This window comes from Cebidichthys violaceus, unplaced genomic scaffold, assembly GCF_023349555.1.
Source record: "Cebidichthys violaceus isolate CVI_PGR_0920_01 unplaced genomic scaffold, fCebVio1.0.p SCAF_19, whole genome shotgun sequence".
Lineage (NCBI taxonomy): Eukaryota > Metazoa > Chordata > Actinopteri > Perciformes > Stichaeidae > Cebidichthys > Cebidichthys violaceus.
This window is the reverse complement of record NW_027176361.1, coordinates 4,074,520-4,088,559: the sequence shown is the minus strand read 5'-3', so window position 1 is coordinate 4,088,559 and position 14,040 is coordinate 4,074,520. Positions and strand designations below refer to the sequence as shown.

Sequence of the window (14,040 nt, the reverse complement as noted above, 5' to 3'; positions counted from 1 at the left end):
TATAGCCTTTCGAAAACAGTCGTAGTATAGCCTGTCGAAAAAATTGAAAAACAGTCATAGTATAGCATGTTGAAAAAATTGAAAAACGGTCATAGTATAGCCTGTCGAAAAAAGTGAAAAACGGTCATAGTATAGCCTGTCGAAAAAAGTGAAAAACGGTCATAGTATAGCCTGTCGAAAAAAGTCAAAAAACGGTCATAGTATATTATGTCGAAAACAGTCATAGTATAGCCTGTCGAAAAAAGTGAAAAACGGTCATAATATATCACGTCGAAAACATTCATAGTATAGTTTGTCTAAAAATAGTCATAGTAATAATATCTTGGGGTCAATTGTCTTGCTGAAGGACACATTGACAATAGACTAGCAGAGCAGGAGCAGGGGATTGAACCGACGACCCTCTGATTGAAAGGTAGCCCTGCTCTCCACTTAGACACGGACACCAGTTGAGAATCACTGGCATATTATGTCTATAAAAAGTCATAGTATAGCATGTAGAAAACAGTCATAGTGAAGTATGTCAAAAAAGGTGAAAAACAGTCATAGTATAGCATGTTGAAAAAAATGAAAAAAGGTCATAGTATAGCATTTTGAAAAAAGTCAAAAAACAGTAATAGTATATTATGTCGAAAACAGTCATAGTATAGCCTGTCGAAAACAGTCATAGTATAGCCTGTCAAAAAACGTGAAAAACGGTCATAGTAAAGCATGTCGAAAAAAGTCAAAAAACAGTCATAGTACATTATGTTGAAAACAGTCATAGTATAGCCTGTCGAAAACAGTCATAGTATAGCCTGTCGAAAAAAATGAAAAACGGTCATAGTATAGCATGTTGAAAAAAGTCAAAAAACAGTTATCGTATATTATGTCAAAAACAGTCATAGTATAGCCTGTCGAAAACAGTCATAGTATAGCCTGTTGTAAAAAGTGAAAAACTGTCATAGTATAACATGTTGAAAAAAGTGAAAAACGGTCATAGTATAGTATGTCAAAAAAGTCATAAAAAAGTCATATTATTGTGTCGAAAAAAATCATATTACAGCATGTCGTTAAAGTCATAAAAAAATCATATTATAGTATGTCAAAAAAGTCATAAAAAAGTCATATTATAGTATGTCGAAAAAGACATAATATAGTATGTCGAAAAAAATTATATTATAGCATGTCAAAAAAGTCATAAAAGAATCATATTATAGCTTGTCGAAAAAGTCATAAAAAAATCATAATATAGTATGTCAAAAAAGTCATAAAAAGTCATATTATAGTATGTCGAAAAAGTCATAAAAAGTCATATTATAGTATGTCGAAAAAGTCATAGTACAGCATGTCGAAAATGTCATAAAAAGTCATAGTATAGCATGTTGAAAAAAATCATTATAGTATGTCGAAAAAGTCACAAAAAAGTCATATTATAGCATGTTGAAAAAGTCATAAAAAGTCATAGTATAGCATGTCAAAAAAGTCATATTATAGTATGTCAAAAAAAATCATATTATAGCATGTCGAAAAAACAAACAAAACAAAAAATAATAAATAGAAAAAAGTATGTTGAAAAAGGTCACAAATCATTTTTAGTATAGTAAGTCAAAAAAAGTCATAAAAAAGTAATTTTATAGTATTTTAAAGTCACTAAATGTCATAATATAGTATGCCATAACAATGTCAACCGCAATCCAAAAGCATTTAACAGCAGATCACTGTAAGTGTTATTGTGTCTTTATTGTACTTCTCTACAATGACAACTTTGCTACTCTAAATTAAATTAAATTAAAAAACACAAAGCACCAGTAGGTTGTCTTGTCTTCATCTGTTTTGTTTACCGCATCACAAAAACAACTTCCACCATCCTTCTGTGCATACTGTCTGTCAGTTTATTATTTTTTTTATAAATCAGGAAGATATGATTTTTTTATGTAACAGCCTGTACAACGCAACATACAGAAAACAAATTAAGAACACAATACAAATAAAATTGTACAAAGCAGCACTGGGCTGTAAATAACCCATATAATCATATTTTTCACATTTTTTTTTTTTGATTGGAAGTTTTTCCTTCTGTCAAAACCCCGTAGTTCTTCCGCTAGTCAGATCACAGCTGCTCTTAGAAGGCGACTGAGCTTCTTCAATTACATTTTCTTGAGTTTGACTCATCAAAACTGTGCCTTGAAAAAAATGTTGGGGTTTCATGTTCGTGTCGCAGGTTTATCAAATTGGCATCAGAACTGAGAACTGTGAAAAAGATACGCTTTGGAAAGCTATTCACATACAATCAATCATTAGGTGGATGTTTTTGTATAAACATTTGACTAATGTAAATCAATGTTAGTTGACATGAAAGAACTGAAGAGCCATAATGAGTAACATTCACATGTAAACACCAGCTCAGGTCGTGGGATGCAGATGACTTGACGTCCTGCTGACGTAGAAACTACACGCTGTTGGCTCTGGACGTCCTGCCAGGTAAACGGAGTCAGACGTGACTGATGGATCCATCAGAGCGGAGGTGAGAGTGGATCTGGAGTAAACGATGATGGGGAAGCGAAACAGCGGGAGTGATGTGGAAAACCACTTCAACCTTTTGGCTTCAGTTCATTTAAACTACATTTTACAAGTTCAACATTATGGGATATTCGCTTTCTTGCGAATAGTTTGCTAGATGAGAAGACTGATACTACTCACACGTGAGAGTGGCATTAATCATCTCATCTTACTCTGCAAGAAAGTGAATGAGCTCATTTCTTAAAAATGTTTAACTTTTCTTTTTTTTCCCCCTTTTTCCTGTATCAAAAACTACCACGTCTAAAAGTAAATATCTGTATTCTTAAATATCTTCTGATGTATCCTCTCGGGTGTAACAAACAAGCGGTAAGGCTTGAACGTCAATTGCCATTCGCTATCTCAATACACAACTTTTAGATTCCCAAAAGTACATTATTCTGTCAAATCTTCCAGTTTTCTCCACAGCTTAAAGCCTGTGAATGTTTTCCATTTGACACGACGAGTCACACGTGTTGCTGGGCCACAACAGAAACGCAACAGGACTGATAAAGTAGCCAGACTGCTAATGTGGAGACACAAAGAGAAATCAACATACAGTCGTACACGTGTAAACATTTTTTTTCTTCCTCCAGTTTTTAAAATCTTCCCCCACTAAAGAAGTCACAATCACAAGACACTCTTGGATTCATTCTCAGATTCAAGTGTCTCTCTGTCTTTATACATTTTTGTGAAAACATTGTCACTTTTGATCTTTTTGTTTTTTTTACCCACGTTTCAGTCTTTTTAGGTGATAGTCCTTTAACGTGCAGTTTGGCAGGGGACAGCTCCTCCCAAATTAAAAAACACTGACCAGAGCAGAGGTGATAAGTGATAAAAATAAGTGCCAAAAGATAAAGAAAAAATTAGCTGTTTGTGTGTGTGGAAGAAAAATATGTTGGGAATGGGGGGAAAAAAAAAAAAGTGGCAAAGAAAACCAACCCTAAATGTAGCGAATGAACAAACGTGTCGTTTTGAGTCAATGAGAAGTTAGTTTAAAAATCGCCCACGAGTGTCCAAAACATAAAGTGCAGGCAGTGTCCGTCGTTCTTTGAAACCGCCGTAGCCCCCGGCCTTTAAAAGAGTCCAAGAGCAAACAACCAAAAAAAAACAACAAAATAAACAAAAATCAATAACGCTGAATTGTCAACAATCCATGGTTGGAACAGCTGGATTCCAGAGGAGTCTCTCTCTCAAGGCAGGGGTTTGGATTTGGTTGTCAGTTTATTGAAAGTATGAGGAGCGCCACACAAGACCCTCCCCACTTCCACCCGAATGCCTCCCTCGTCGCTCCAGTTACTCGATCCGGATGAGCAGTCCGTAGAGGAGCGTGCCGCCTTGCTCCTTCGTGATCCATTCGATCTCTGAGTTGCTGAAGCGAGGGTCCAGGGGCTCGCTGTGGCCGAGCGTCTGCGGCCCCACCTTGTAGGAGCCTGGACGCACGCACACCTGGAATCCCACCTGAGCCTGGTGGCTGCGGTGAGAACGAGGGTCCCGAAATCTGCGTGAGGAGAAGGAGAACTATCAGTAAGTGCTCCCCCCCCCCCCCGTTTCCTGTCAGCTCTCCACTGCAGACAGGGAGGTGGAAATGTACCAGATGTAGTAGTAATTTACTTACTGCACTTTGGGGGCAAAGATCTCCATGCCGGAGTAGCGCATAGTGGGGGAGAGCCGCACTCTGGGGACCTCCCTGCCGGGGGCGCTGTTCTCCTCTGGCTCACTGTAGCCATTAGGCCCCTCCGCCTTCACCGGGGACACTGAGAAGATAGACGACGTCCCTGCAACAACAACAACAACATGACGTTGAACGTAAAGACCGTAGTTTCTCTAGTGCAACCGTCGGACTAATGGCGGCTCTCAGAGACATTTTGTGCGGCCCATGAACATGACATGAAATGCTTTTATTATATTTTAATCATCCGCAGTCCATTTCAGTACTTTCACTTTCAATAGTTTCCATTTGATACACGACTCAGCTACTGAGCCAAAGGGCCCTCGATCATCTGCTGGCTTCCCTAAATTTGCACGTAGTCAAAAGTTTGAGAACCTTTCAGTCAATTGTTAAAAACAAGGTGTATGATGTGTGTCTTTGGCATTTTCCTACCAGGCAGCAGCTGGCTGTGGTCCAGCGTGCGCCGCAGGGCTCCGACACTGGTGCCGTGGTACGCGATGTGCCACTTCTTCAGTGCATTAGAAACCTCACAGTGGGGCTTGATCCTGCACATAGAGGAAACACTTATATAGACACACCTTCAACAATGAGAACGCTGTGCAAACGTTAATTATAATAGATGCACAGCCTGTAAGTCAGCAAGTAGTTGAGATGTTTTACTTGTCCCAAATGTAACTCACTGCAACCTCAGTTCATGTTCGCGGTTAGCTCTTATTTAGCGAGGCTCATTGCGTCCTACAGACCACGGCGAAATTACGGTTTACAGTAGTTTGAGATCTGACAGAGAAATCGTCTCACCTGAGGGCGAAGCGGCACCATCCAAAGGGCAGGGCGTAGTCCCGGGGCGGTTCTCCTCTCTTGTAATAAGCCTCGTCACCCCGAAGCTTGTGGCAGGACTCACAGTAGCAAAGGTTGTACTTTGCATCTTCGTTAAAATAGCCATCTTATGAGCGGCGGTGAAGGAGACAAAGGTCGTGATTGTTAGATGATTTTAGATCTGAAACAAAGATCACGGCAGAAAGTTCTCGGGTAAAACTCACCTGGTAGAGTGAGCAGGTCCTTGAAGCGTGAGCACAGTGCCTGGTATTCACAAGTCTTGTTGGGGTTGACTTCTGGAGGGGGCGTCCAGCACACACTCTCTTTGATTCCTGCATGTAGAATAAAAAAAAAAAAAAAAGGTCAAACGCAAGACTTAGAGAACGAACAGAACTGACTATAATTAGCGCCTCACGGTGACACGCCTCTGCCAACAAGGCAAGTTGCGCTTTGCATCCATGTCTGTCAAAAATGTCATCACTTTATTATTTCATCGTGTCAGACGTTTGTGTGAAATTGTCATAATTAGCATATGAATTTGATCTGTGGCCCTGCTTTACAAACACTGCTTCTATAATTATTCATAGCTATTTTTATTACTATCCTTGCTTTTATCATTATAACATTACGACATACTATAATAGCAAATATTTATGACATTATTATGACATACTATACTGACTTATTTATGACCTACAACACAATTGTTTATGTTAATATTATGGTATACTATGACTTTTTTTATACCTTTTTAAAGACATTTTATGATATCATAAGGTCACTTTTTATGATTTATTTTTTTGGAATATGACTTTTTGTAACATTCAATACTATGACATCTTTTATGACATACTACACAATGGTATTTTATGACATTTTTATAGCACACTATACTATGACTCTTTTTTATATATTTTGTCCAAGTTTTTTATGACTTGCTATACTATGACTTTTTGTTACATTTTGTGAAATACATTTTATAGCATCCTACAAAATGTAATTTTTCATAATAGTTTTTGACATACTATGCTACTACTTATATATCTCCATTTCATGACATTTCATGGGAACAACTTTTTTCATGACATACTTTATTATGACCTTTTAATGAACATTTTTGTGATCAGTTTTTTATTACTTTGTTTATGGCATACTATGCTATGACATTTTAAAAAACTTTCTGAAAAGACATTTTGGACGTTTGCACCATATTTTTTGAAATTCCTTCAAGGACTTCCTGAGATTTCGCATTCATGAGAATGTGACTGACGTGATCGACATTGAGTCCAGGTGGACCTTTGTGCCAAATCTGAAGAATTTCCTCCAACATCCCTGAGATGTTGCTTTCAATAGAATCGGACAGACGGACAACTCGAAAACATGAAGCCTCTAACCACAGCTGTCAAGGAGGAATAACAGAAACCTTCGGCTTCTTACCGTCAACCATGTCCGCCTTCTCCATGTCGCCCTGACAGCGGGTCTCACCACTCTCTCCACCAACAGCTGGCACGTTGTTTGTTACTATAGTAACCTGCCATGATGACACAACACTCATTAGCATATCATCTTGGGGTTCTTAGTGATTTAGTGCTGAAATTATTATTAACCGATTAGTCAAATCACCAGAACATGTTATTTTAGATAATTCTTTAACTGTTAAATTCATTCATCGGGCAGAAACGTCAAACTGACATGGCTGTTTCTGTGTGTGTGTGTGTGTGTGTGTGTGTGTGTGTGTGTGCCTGACCTGTTCACACTGGCCATAGAGGTCGATAAAGGGGTAGCAGGGTGAAGGAATGTCCTGCACCGCCACACCCTGGTCCATGCCGTTGACGTAGAGGTGGAGACAACTGTTGGCGTCCACCAGCAGACCCAACACCGTCCCCTCTGGACAAGTGTCCAGATTAGGACCGTAGTTTTCACATATCTAAAGAGGGGGGGGGAGAAAGGAAGAGTGATTAGTGAAAAGACAAAAAAAAGAGGAGTCAGCGAGTGAGAGAACAATGACAGAAGATCAATGAAACAGTCAATGAGAACACACTCAGTTTGTCATGTAAGACACAAATCCATAGAAAACATGACGTGATGAGTGAGTTTAAAAGTTTGTGTACCTTTAGGGAGTTGTGGAAGACAGAGTCTCTCTGCAGCAGCCAGGCGGAGCGTTTCAGACAACACGCGGTGGAGGGGAAGTTGAGCCGGTCGGGTGAGTGACCAATCACCCCCAACGACAGCGACGACGTCCATGACGGGTTCAGACGGTCGATTTGAAACTGGTGACAAAAGAGAGGCTGTTGACAGACTGGAACAGTCACAGCCTAAAACACTTTGTGGTCGTATTCTGTATATATTACACTAGTATGGTATTGTATATAGTATAATGACGTGCAAACATAATCATATGGACACCAAACCACACAGTTGTGTTACCTGGAACAGCTGCTGGCGAGCCAGCGGTTGGGCGGTGACCAGCAGGCCCTGGTTATAGCTGGATACTCTGGCTGCCGTCAGGTTCTGGTTGGACAGCTGGATGTTTTTGCCGTGGTTTTCCAGGAACGCCATGACGGTCGGCACTAACGCGCACGGCTCAGTCTCAACCTGGAGGTGACACGGAGAGTTTCTCAGGAAATCCGATGACGCAGTGAAAAACACTTGTTGTTATCAGACAAGGCGAGCGCTGCTACCTCTTTGACGGGGGTGCTGTCCTCCTCTCCTTCGCTGCAGCTGTCTGAGGAGAGCGATGGCGCCTTCACGCTTTCCATGTCCTCAATCAATGAAGAGCTCACGATGGACACCGCTGTTATCCGCCCATACAGGTCCAAAACAGCATAAACATTCTGCAAGGAGCCAGAGAGAAGTGCTGAATGGCAGCGTGGGGCCAAGTAGCTGTGTACTGCAGGTGTGTGTGTGTGTGTGTGTGTGTGTGTGTGTGTGTGTGTGTGTGTGTGTGTGTGTGTACCTTGGCTACTGCAGTCGCTGCAGGTCCCATGTCTTCCCCATCAATGAAGATGTGCATGGTGTCGTCACTGCACCTCTTCACACCCACGCGGTTCCCAACCTAAGAACCAGTGATATTCAGGTGATTACCACCAGCAGTATGGTGAAGAATGCAGATATCAACGACTGGTGACCGACAACTTCTCAACTTTGTTTTTTTGTCCTTAACAGACTCACGTTAAGAGTATGGCACTAAAAAGCTGTGTGTAATCGACGTTATCAGCACAGACCCATCATTCAATAAGACGATATACATATATGTAAATATATAATACATAAATGTAAATAAATGCTTGTTTGTGCAGTTTTTTCAAAAGGACATTTGACTAAGAGCTTTGGCAATAGCTTTAAATGAAAACAAACTCAAAAAAGATGAAAGGATAAGAGATTAGAAGTGGTTATTATGATTAAAAACAGAAAAGAGGATAGAGTTTTAAGATGGGATACTGATTTCTGTGAGTCACTTATTTTTAGACTGTGACAATCCCAAAGCTCTGATAACATTCTTAAATCGGGGCTTTTAAGCAGACAGAGGGGCTCTGTCAATTAATCTGAGACAGAAAAAGAGATCCTTGAGGGTCTCTAATCTAACGGCGCTCACGGAGCAGGGAGATGCAGCTCACCGTCAGCCGGTCCAGTGAACAGCCGTAGTTCTGGCGCTGCAGCACGCCGTTGCGACGGACCTCAGAGCCGCAGAGCAGCCAGGTGACCTTGGTGCGGAGCTGCGGGAGGGAGGGGGAGAGACCCGACAGCGGGCAGGACGGCAGCTCCGGAGGCGCCAGCGTGGTCAGACCGATGTGCAGCGAACCGCACCACTGCTCGTCCACTTCATCAATCCTCACCTGCAGAGGACAGAGACAGCAACACCAGGAACGAGGAAAAAAACATCAGTTAGGAAGGGAAAACATAAATCCTGCCATTTCTATTGTAGAAAACTGTATTTATGATACATGCAGACATAAGTATTCAAGAGGATAATGTGTACATTATTTTTAATTTTAAATCACAAGGCAGTTAGCGGTTTCATTTTCAGAGCATTTCTTGGTAAATAGGAGGCTCACGTCCTTGTTTACCTCAAACAGCTCGTCTGCTTTGAGTTCCTTCGCACTGAACACAATGCCGTGAGCGTAACCTCCAACTCTGACGCCCTGGCAACCGTCGCCGAGCAGAACCACATTCTTGCCGTGTTTACTGTGGAGTCGATGGGCGACGCCAGCTACTGAACATAAACACAGGAAAGAAGAAATGTGGAGATGAGGCTTTGAAGACAACGGATATGTGATACATTTTGTCTTTGCTCCCTTTCTTCTAATCTTTCTTTTTTAATTTATTGAATTTATTGTATTTATTGAATTTATTTTACTTTTGAAAAGATAAAATACAAAACACATTTATACAAAAGCGTTTTAAAAATATATATATTAAAAAAATATATTATATTAGTTTAAAAAAAAATAGTATTTTCATGCAATCCCAAAGCTTTGGATCTGAAAATGATCGCTCTTTATTTTTTTATGCTTTTCAAGGCTTTACAGGCTTAAGCAGGGATGCTGACGTTTACCTGGTGAGTGGATGGGGAAGCTCTTCTCCGTGATGTTGCTGGTACAGAGGCTGTTGTCCAGCGGGCCTGAGGAGCTGGTGATGGACACCTGAACACACTGACCATACAGGTCGATCACGGCATACACCTCTGAGAGAGAGAGAGAGAGAGAGAGAGAGAGAGAGAGAGAGAGAGAGAGAGAGAGAGAGAGAGAGAGAGAGAGAGAGAGAGAGAGAGAGAGAGAGACACGGATGAAGCATGAGGTCATCACATGAAACCTAAACTGATACCAGCAGTATTTTAACCACGTCTAGCTGCAGCAGAATTTCACATCACTAATCTTTACCTGGTGGCAGGCCGGTGCAGGCGACCCCTTGATCCACACCGTTGATGTAATAATGGAGGTCGCCGCTGGCTGAGCGCATCATACCAATACGGGAGCCTGTGGTCAGGGAGTCTAGGTCACAACCGTAATTGTTGCGCATTGTGTTGCCATCCTGCATGATGGCTGTTCCACTGTGGAAAAAGGATGACAGGTGAATATCAAAGCCACATTGATTGATTCCGTTTATGTTTTTTTTCCATAATTATTTGGGTTAATAAAGACAAGCTTTTGAGTATTCATATCAACATAGCGTTCTACCTCAGCATCCAAGTGTCATAGTCGATATCAGTCATAGTGTTGGGAAACTCAAGCTCATCTGGCCTGATGGCTGTCACTCCTGGACACAGAGGGGGGAGGAGAAAATCTGTGGTGATTACACATGAAATATATTTACAAAGAGATAAATGTTAGGTTACATACAGTAGCGTTTCATTGTTATTTTTGCTATAGAATTAGAAAATCAGAGTTGACACAACAGAAACATTTCACCTGCTTCAATTGAACCCGACCAGCGGTCCACCATCTTCTGAATAATGATTTCAAAGAGCTCTCCATCTCGAAGGCACCTACAAGAAAGTAACACTTGTTCACTCGTGGGAGGAGGAACTGAGAAATGCTGAGAGTATATTATAGTTTATAACTTTGTCGACACCAGATTTAAAGTTCCCTGTTTATTGGTTCCCTCACCTGTAAACAACATGTCCATCAGATCATTACCTGGCTCCTTGAAATACTTGTGCTTACTGTTACATTTCTCATCATCACTTTATGATCCATAGATGGACATGATTTGCTAAAAGTTATTGTCATTTTGTTTCCTCACCTGTTGGAAATGACAATAGCGTCGTTGAACTCGCTGCGGCAGTTCTGACGCAGGGCGGTGCGCCCCCCATTGGTGATGACGGCGTTAGTGCCATGCAGGTGGTGGAAACGCAGGTCGTTGGTGGTGATGGCCCCTCCTACCGAGCAGGGGCTCCCGGGGGACATGGCCGTGGGACACTCTAAGCTGTCCTCTGGGAGAGGCAGGAGGTCCACTGACAAAAAAAAAGGAAATAGATAGAAGTTCATATCGTCTAAAGTTATTTTAGTATCTTTAACTGTTCAAAATGGAGTTTGTCTTCCTCCCTCTTACCCATGTCGTCCATGATGGTGGCCTGAGCAGCCTGGCCGTAGAGGTCCACCACGGCATAGACACTGGGAGGGACGTTCCAGGCTGCCGGGCCCTGAGCCACACCGTTCACAAAGAAGTGGAGGCTGCCGTCTTCTTTTCGCACGACACCGACTGTATCACCCGCCTGAAAGAGGGGAAACGGAGGGGAAAGGGTTAAAAAAAAAAAAAGGTGAGAGGAGGCAGGAGGACAGAGGGTGACGGGTATAAACGCTGGGAGTGGCAGCAGCTGAGAGATAAAACACAAATATCCCTCACCTTGAGCCGGTCCAGGTTGTGTCCGTACTCATCCAGTATTGTTGTTCCGTTGTGCATGACGCCGTTCCCCGTCATCATCCACGTCCCTGTTAAACAATAACAATGTTGTTTTTTTTACAGTAAATACAGTTTTTTAATCATCCAGGTATCTCACAAAAGACTGAGACAAAATACCAACTTGTACAAAGTATTTGTATTTCACCTGAGCGCAGGTTGGTCATGGTGGAGGGCAGCTGCAGGTATGCAGGGTTGTGTGTTGTGACACCAATCTCGATGGAGCCCGCCCACTTGTCCACCATCTTATCGATACGAACCTGGAACACCTCGTTGGAGCGCAGCGGCCGGCCGCTCAGGACCACACCGTGGTTGAAGTCATCAGTCGCACTGTGAAAGCAGTTATATGCATTAATAAAGAAGAAGCAGCAAAAATAAACTTAATCAGAGAGTGTTTTACGTTTTTTTAAGGCTGGAATTTACCATAAGGATTTGTGAAGCAAACTAAAGAAAAGTTAAAATCAAGCATATAAAGAAGAAGAAAGCCTGTAGTTAACTCACTGTGGCCGCAGCGCTGTCCTGCCGTCGCTGATGATGGCCGCCTTCTGGCCACAGTTGGGATGGAAGAGCAGCCGGTCGGGCCCCTCCGAGTCTGGAGTGAGGGAGAGAGCCGTCCTGGGTCGCCCGACATCTGGCGATAACGCCCTCATGATGGCGTTGTTGCGTCTGAGGCGGTCACTGTGGTTGTGGTTGTGCACTATGGTTACTTTGACGGCCATGCCGTAGAGGTCGACCACACCGTAGACCACGCCCGGGGTCTGGGCTGCCGCGACACCTGGGGGAGAGACCGAGTGGTTAGAAGTGTCATCACACTTGCTCCACAGCAAACAGTCTCAGTTACAGTATGTCCAACGCGTGTTTGTACATATTGATTATAAGTACAAAGGTAGTACATCTTCTGCAGTCAATTCAGTCATTCATTCAGTCTATTTTGCAATATGTCAACAGCAGATTCTTAAATAGATCAGGCGTCATGGAATAACGCATGAAGCGCCTCGATGTGCCTCACCTTGGTCGATGCCGTTGATGTAGAAATGGAGCGCTCCACTGGCTTTGCGCATCAGCCCTATGTGATCGCCCTCCTAAAGGTGACAGTAGTTGATGGAGGTTAGAAAAACGGACACACGTAGGTGTGTCGGTTGGTGGAAGACTGAAATCTGTGTGTGTGTGTGTGTGTGTGTGTGTGTGCGTGTGCATCATTACAGACCTGAAGTTCATCGAGGCTGAATTCACAGTATTCCCGGCGGGTTCCTTTCCCGTTGGTCAATATCCCGCAGCCACTCATCATGATTGTACCTAACATTCGCAGCCAGGTTAATGTCATTCATTTCACAATGAACTGCTTTATATGAACTGTGTGTGTGTGTGTGTGTGTGTGTGTGTGTGTCTCTGTGTGAGTGTTACCTGAGCGCAGATTGGTCATAGTTGCAGGATAGTCCAGGTTGTTGGGATTGTGTGTGGTCACACCAATCTCTATTGAGCCTGACCACTTGTCCACCAGCTTATCAATGCGGATCTGAAAATATAAACAGACATACATTTACACCAGCTGGAATCTTTTTTTTTTTTTTTAAATTATGAATCAGCTAAAATGCTTCTCTGTTCTGCCTCAAGCCCAGAGTGATGAATAGCACCATACGTCCAGACATTAAGAAAGCATATGGAGCTTATGTGACTAAAACGTAAAAACACATTTACAATACAATATTCATGCACGAACGTGTCGTCGTAAACACCTCGAACATCTCGTTGTGTCGGAGCGGCCGGTTGGTCATCACCACACCGTTGTTGAACTCGTCCAGCGGTCTCCTCCGCTCCGCCGTCTTGTTGTTGTTGCTCAGTTTGATCAGCGTGCCGCATTTCTCGTGGAACAGCAGCGCGTCGTTGGTGGTCATCGCGCCGATCACGGCCGCCAGCCCGACCCCTCCGTTACCAGCAGGACTGTTATTAGTATTTCCACCTTCTCCACCACCTCCTCCTCCTCCTCCTCCACCACTTCCTCCTGTTGTCCCTGTTCCACTGTCGCTGTTCACTGCACCTCCTCCGCTGCTGCTCCCCCTGTCATTTCTGGAAGAGGAGTCAGATCCTGAATGTCCTCCTCCTACGCCTCCTGCTCCTCCTCCGCCATCTTCCCCTCCGCCCTCATCCTCGGAGCGATAAAAAGATACTATTGCGTTGTTGAACACGTCAAAGAGCTGGTGCTCCGTTAGAACTGAGGAGAAAAGGAAGAGGAGGTTGTCAAATCCTGGTCCGTGTTGCACAAGGTCCATCCAGTGATATTAGAAGGATTTTCTTACCCGTGTCAGGCTCCAGGTTGTTGGGGAACTTGTCTGGTCTGCTGTGACTGCAGCTAAGCTCAGGCACTGTGAAAGGGAAAAAACGGGTGAAAATAACAAATCCCAGATAGGAAAAAGAACCATATTGATAAAAAAAAAAAAAGGCCCCCTACCTTCATCTCCATTCATCATTCCATTCATTGCTGCGACATTCATCAGTGCCGTGATCCCCGCATCCTCCCGACTCCCACACACCACCACGTCGTCTTCCTCCTCCTCCTCCTCCTCCTCCTCCTCCTCATCCTCCTCCTCCACCTCCTCGTCCCGCTCTATCGTCTCTTT

General features: G+C 43.0%; 1 protein-coding gene across 3 annotated transcripts in view; it reads right to left on the bottom strand.

Moving 5' to 3' along the window:
• Positions 1-1,721: 1,721 nt before the first annotated feature.
• The window catches only part of neurl4 (neuralized E3 ubiquitin protein ligase 4), a 17,177-nt gene continuing 4,858 nt past the window's right edge, over positions 1,722-14,040 (bottom strand). For 2 of the 3 annotated variants that reach the window (XM_068713306.1, XM_068713305.1), the window contains exons 2-29: positions 13,872-14,040; positions 13,720-13,785; positions 13,159-13,634; positions 12,827-12,938; positions 12,630-12,718; positions 12,432-12,504; positions 11,924-12,197; positions 11,571-11,752; positions 11,369-11,454; positions 11,075-11,237; positions 10,766-10,976; positions 10,432-10,508; positions 10,201-10,306; positions 9,904-10,073; positions 9,579-9,707; positions 9,091-9,236; positions 8,641-8,859; positions 7,980-8,078; positions 7,705-7,857; positions 7,451-7,618; positions 7,135-7,293; positions 6,771-6,950; positions 6,461-6,554; positions 5,248-5,355; positions 5,006-5,150; positions 4,640-4,752; positions 4,154-4,313; positions 1,722-4,036 (exon numbers count right to left, since the gene is read on the bottom strand). The exon at positions 13,872-14,040 is cut by the window's right edge and continues 363 nt beyond it. In XM_068713306.1, coding sequence (XP_068569407.1) covers positions 3,832-4,036; positions 4,154-4,313; positions 4,640-4,752; positions 5,006-5,150; positions 5,248-5,355; positions 6,461-6,554; positions 6,771-6,950; positions 7,135-7,293; positions 7,451-7,618; positions 7,705-7,857; positions 7,980-8,078; positions 8,641-8,859; positions 9,091-9,236; positions 9,579-9,707; positions 9,904-10,073; positions 10,201-10,306; positions 10,432-10,508; positions 10,766-10,976; positions 11,075-11,237; positions 11,369-11,454; positions 11,571-11,752; positions 11,924-12,197; positions 12,432-12,504; positions 12,630-12,718; positions 12,827-12,938; positions 13,159-13,634; positions 13,720-13,785; positions 13,872-14,040 — 4,332 coding nt within the window. In that variant the 3' untranslated portion in view covers positions 1,722-3,831. The remainder of the gene's footprint in view (positions 4,037-4,153; positions 4,314-4,639; positions 4,753-5,005; positions 5,151-5,247; positions 5,356-6,460; positions 6,555-6,770; positions 6,951-7,134; positions 7,294-7,450; positions 7,619-7,704; positions 7,858-7,979; positions 8,079-8,640; positions 8,860-9,090; positions 9,237-9,578; positions 9,708-9,903; positions 10,074-10,200; positions 10,307-10,431; positions 10,509-10,765; positions 10,977-11,074; positions 11,238-11,368; positions 11,455-11,570; positions 11,753-11,923; positions 12,198-12,431; positions 12,505-12,629; positions 12,719-12,826; positions 12,939-13,158; positions 13,635-13,719; positions 13,786-13,871) is intronic. The other variant, XM_068713307.1, reaches the window with a different exon arrangement.